At 37.7% G+C, this 6,000-nt stretch overlaps 1 protein-coding gene across 1 annotated transcript in view; it reads left to right on the forward strand.

Moving 5' to 3' along the window:
• Window positions 1-5,609, forward strand: part of LOC148513834 (olfactory receptor 10A3-like) — a 31,225-nt gene extending 25,616 nt beyond the window's left edge. The window contains exon 2 of the mRNA XM_088481265.1: window positions 4,648-5,609. Coding sequence (XP_088337391.1) covers window positions 4,648-5,609 — 962 coding nt within the window. The remainder of the gene's footprint in view (window positions 1-4,647) is intronic.
• Window positions 5,610-6,000: the final 391 nt, after the last annotated feature.

A 6,000-nucleotide genomic window follows, 5' to 3' on the forward strand; every position in this document is an offset into this window, starting at 1 on the left:
GTGTTTGGTGCTATTCTAAACCACTGTTTATTTGCAGACTTCCAGTTCCATCAGCAAGGAAATCACAACATGCATTTTGGAATTATGGATCATAGAGAGATAGGCATTGAAATGTACTCTGTTCATGTAATGTAATTAGCCAGTTTAGACTTGTTTTTCGGTGGGAAAATGGACACAAAGAAGCTGTTGGAGGCTGAACTATTACAATACAAACTGACCTATGAACTGCATCATAACAGGAGACCCAGGAAGAAGAACCAATGGGATTATGCCAACATGTTCTATTGTATTGCCTATCTCTGCAAGGGTTTATATGCAAGCACCCTGAATCTGCTAGTCAGTCATCTTTTCTTTGCTGTTGATGGAGGTTTCATAGTTGATGCCGGAAATCTGGATTCAGAGCGCATGCATATGTATTCGACTGTACCTAGTGATTGTATAATCTGTTTGCACTAATTGTATTTAGATCACAGCATGTAACTATCTGCTTTTTGGTGAATAATATCTTTTTGTGCATTGGAAACACAATCAAAGTCTGGAAAGCAATTATTTCTTGTGCAACTTATAACGCTAAATAGCGACATTTAGATAGGTGGGAATCGATACCACCTTGCCTCGCATTGCAACAGCTTCAATGGTCGGTTACCTCCTCTTACAGATAAGAGGATCTGATCATTCATGCAATACCTTAAATTATTTAATGGGTGCTTGCATTCCACAAAATGATATGCAACTGGCTGGTCACTCGTTCCAGTAACCAGGGTGTTACGAATGGCTGAACGATGAGCCACCATTCGTTCCTTGAATTTTCACTCAGTCTTTCCGACATAGCTTAATTGCATTTGGAGAATACTTCATTAATGTTGTGTTATTCATGAGGTAGGAAATTAAGAGATTATCTGGTAAAAGCAGATATCTCTAAAAAAAATACTAAACATGTTTCACCCTTTTTACAACATGGCAAATTAGTTTGCATTAGATGTTCATGTGTTACATGTCAGTATTTATTATCAGTAGATGCCCTGGTTACTGCAATGAGTGACCTGCCAGTTGCACATCATTATGCGGAATGCATGAACCCGTTAAATAAGGTTTTGCATGATTGATCAGATCCCCTTATCTGTAAGAGGAGGTAAACGACTGTTGAAGCTGTTGCAATGTGAGGCAAGGTGGACAGTCCGGTTGGATGTTATTTTCCCCTGGGGCTTAAATGATACCATTTCCTAAGGTTGTTTTTTATGATAAACTTCTCGTACTCATGACGCCTATGGAATAATAATGAAGCCATTTAATGGATTTTTAAAAGTATTTATTGATATAAGTGATGAGATACATTGTTATACTGGTTTTTGACATTGAAGTACTCTTTATCCCACAGCCATTATGCTGTTGTTGCTATGGTGAAGGTAAACACTAATATACCGTGATCAGCTGGTCAGCGAGATTATGTCATTTTGGAGCGTGCATTCCTGACTTGAGGAGGCAGGTGTTCTGCACTTGGGGTGATGTTCACTGTTATAAAGGTATGTTTGCTTTTATATGTTATTGAACCTGAAGACAGTGATACACTGAAACTTTATTAAGCTACCCAGCCTGAGAAAATTATTTCTTGAAGTCTTGAGTGCCGCACCTTTGGTTATATATATATATATATATATATATATATATATACATACATATACGCATATATATATATATATAAATATACACACATATATATATATATATGATATATATATATATATATATATATATATATATATATTATATACCTGCATATACAGTCTAAAATTAATATCACACAACAATTTTAAAAGCTATTGTTGAACATAGTCAAATTATAGCCTATTCCCTGTCCCATTCATTGGTGCCAAAATATTATCACATTACCACACTTTTAATCCTGTGGAAAAAAAATCACCAAACAACTTGACAAATGTCATTTCATTAAAAATAATTACCCAAAGGGCCTGATTTTGCCGCTCTCCCACAGCCCCTGCAACTGCCTGTAAAGGCACCCTGCAATCAGAAACTCTGCAGCAGCCCTTAGGATGCTTTAGACGTGCACCCTGCTGCCATTACAACCCCCAGGAGCATCCTGAGGATGCTCCAGGCATTGCTGTAAGTCCCGGTGTGTGTGGCCCCACCCCTTCCATGTGACATCACATGGAGGGGCGTGGCCTGTACTGGGCGCCGGGACAATTAGTTATGGCACTGTGTACAGATTTACACCAGCAAAGGGCCTAAAGACACAGACAAGGCCACGCCTACATCCACCTTTGATCAGGCCCAACTGTATAAGTAATATTTCCTCAATAAAGTATCTAAAAAAAAGAATATATATATATATATATATATATATATATATTTAGTAGAATGAGTCTGGCACTCAGGACGATAAACATAAAGAAGTGGGTGCCATCCTAAAAAAATGTATACATATAATCCTTCTGGCAAGGATGTACTCCTAGCACAATGACAAAGGAAGGCGGCACTCCAATGAGTAAATCAAATCAATGTGTATTAATAATACGTCAACATAGTAATATATATATAAATATATATATATATATATATATATTTTTTTTTAAACAACTGCTCACAGTCATTTCCTTTGTTTTAAATATTATGTTTTCTTCCCAGTCTGTTATTTTCCCATTTTTTTGGCTTTTTTGAAAATGACACTTTTTGCTTTGTGTGCTGGATGTCATTGTTACATTTTTCTTTATGCATGGATTACTCTATAGTACGACTTTCCATGCTAGATAACAGTATCAGCACCTGTCATGGATGACAATTATGAAGGACTACCTGACCACACAGTGAAAATACAGCTAAGGGCCTCCAATAGAGCCCTCATTTGTGCAAATGTGTCTGTCTTTCCACCAGAATACGTTGCCTAAAGACAAAAATGGACATGATGTTCAGGAGTTGAAGATTACAAATATATTTTGGCAAAGTTGGCAGGTGATTTGTGGAGAGACAATGTGCTGAATTGTTGCAAATTATGAGCAGTTGGTTTGTATTTTTTGTGAAAACCAAACACACCAAAAGTTAGGGGTTCCAAGATGAATCGAATCCCAGTTCAGAATTCCAGTTGGGTTCTGAGTAGAACCAAGTCCTGATTTAGGTCTTCTCGCAATTCATAACTTGGATATAACAACATATCTTGCATGTTTTGGATTGCTTGTAAGTCTCTCCCTCATTAATTCAGGTGCTATGAGTGGGCAAAATTGACTGGAAATTAATGTTATTTATGTTAATAATACTATGGGAACAAAAACAGATTAAAGTTACATGATTTTAGCTGTTTTCATACATTTTTTAAGAAATCCAAAACCAAAACACTTGAAGACATGATGCATAAGACACTACTGTGCACCAAAACACTTGAGCAGAGCCATAACTATACTTTTTGGTGCCCTGTGCCAGAGAGAGCATTGGTGCCCTCACCATTTTTTAAGATAGTGCACCTGAAAAAGGGACATGGCTTCATGGAGAAGGGCCAGAGAAGAGATGGGGGAGGCCAGGAGATGCTGGGGATAAAAGAAGAGGAAGCTACAAGTGAGAATGATAATAAACAGGAACATGGACAGGCCCAATCAGCGCCCCCTGCCCTGCGGTACCCTGTAGCATGGCACTGGTCACACTACTCTAGTTACAGCCCTGTACTTTAGGGTAGTTTTGGCAAAACCAAAACACAGCGATGATATAAAACTAAAACCAGAACACGGGAGTCTGCGCACATCTCTAATTATAATACATAGACTACTGGGTTGGAAAAATTTCCATTACTGGAGTCCCAGGGCCTGATTCATAGGTGCACGCAAAATGCTGATGTTCACGTAGTTGAGCTATACTTTGCACAGAGTTCTCAAAACCACTACGGTGCATACATTACACAGAATGTACACACTATTGTGCTGTTGCGATCGGAAAAGATTGTACCAGAAATGGGTTGGCAGAGTGATGGGCGATCCTGGGCGGTGACTGGGAGGTGGCCTGGAGATATAGCAAAAATAGTCACTCACAAGCGTGTTATGAGGGTATTGCAGGAGTGTCAGGGATAGCGGCTGTGTTGTCAAACACGTAACCACAGCCACAGAGACCATGATCATTCAGAGAATCTCCATCTGCCATAGGCCTGGTGCAAGTGTCATTGGTTGCGCTGATGGTGGTGTGACAACAATCACTGGTGGTGTTACAGCGTTCGGATATTGTGCAAGTGAGCATCTTAGTGCTACGCCTTCAGTCAGAGGCTACTACCCCAGGGGAAGGGTGATACTAGCTCTTGTATAGTATAACAGCTATGATTCTGCCTAGTGACATAAGAGCAGACGATAAAGGGAGAGAGGTAGTTGGACTCTAATTGTACATTTACAGTTAACCTCATGAATAAATTGTCCCTTCCCTACAAACCCTGGTGATCTTTGTAGTTTGCAGATGCTGCTCCTAAAAAATGATTACAGTCAATGCTCAAGTCATGTTTATCTTTGTATACTTACAATCCATACTGATAGAAACATGCATCAGCCACTTTAATCAAATATAACATAGAAAAACACATCAAATGTAAAATCTGCAATATCATATTGTAACAAAAATGTATTGTATCTGAATGACATCAACTTTATTTATTTTCCAAAGAACTCACAATCACTGAAGACAATCTCACTGCAGTCAATGAATTCTTACTGCTGGGCTTCCCATACATTAATGGATCCAAGGCCGCCATTGTGTTTCTACTGATACTGACAGTTTACATTATGACACTCACAATAAATTCTGTAATCATCGTATTGGTGTCCAGAAGACGACAATTACACTCTCCTATGTACTTTTTCCTCCAGCAACTGTCATGCGTTGAGATTGTGTTTCTGACTGTTATCATCCCTAATATGCTACATGTCATATGGCTGGAAGGAGCCACCATCTCTATTATTGGTTGTATAACACAGACTTATCTTTATTGTGGTGTAGGTTGTACAGAATGTTACCTTCTCACAGTCATGTCTTATGATCGCTACCTGGCCATATGCAACCCTCTGCGTTATAGCACCATCATGAACATCAGACTTCAGCGTTCCTTGGTTATCTATTGCTGGGTGTTTGGTTTTCTGCTCCACCAGAATACTCTTTATTTCCTGTGTCAACTTCATTTCTGTAGACACAATGTCATTGACCATTTTTTCTGTGATCTTGCTCCTTTTGTTGAACTTTCCTGCTCTCTCACCTATGGACTACAGTTATATATTGTGATTGGTGCTATCCTGATAATAGTCATACCATTTATCTTAGTAGTGATTAGTTACATCTGTGTATTCATAACAATTCTCAGGATCTCCTCTACGACAGGCAGGAGGAAAACTTTCTCCACCTGCAGCTCTCACCTCTCCGTGGTCACTATATTTTTTGGAACCTTGATCACTATTTACTTGGTTCCAGTTAATGGAAACTCCTTGACCATGAAAAAATTGATCTCTTTACTGTACATTGTGGGAACACCATTGTTTAACCCAATCATATACAGCTTAAGGAGTCAAGAGATAAGAGTCATCATGGGAAATTTATTTAGCATTAAGAGACCAGGACATGACATGAGACTTTAAAAACATATAACACAGTAGTCAATTTACAACTTATGTTTCCAAAATTATGAGCTATAGTAAAGTAACTTGGATGGATATGACCAGCACTAAGATACCTATTGGTATATTGTAAACCAATATCAATAAACAAATCTATACAAATAGTTGAATTTTTTTTTTTTTTATGCACATTTTTTTATTATTTTTATGGACATTTCTTTTCTTATTTGGATTGAATTTTTACTTTTACTGTTATTTTTTATTATTCATTTTATGATGCCTGCATTGTGAGAATTAATATCCATGAAGCACATATTTATCATATAATTAGATTTTAATAAATTGATACTTTCAATCAAGCCGTACAGTTTGATATGATTGATTATAATATGTATTGATGTTACACAGATCT

Source organism: Taudactylus pleione, unplaced genomic scaffold (genome assembly GCF_031769625.1).
Source record: "Taudactylus pleione unplaced genomic scaffold, aTauple2 ptg000268l, whole genome shotgun sequence".
Lineage (NCBI taxonomy): Eukaryota > Metazoa > Chordata > Amphibia > Anura > Myobatrachidae > Taudactylus > Taudactylus pleione.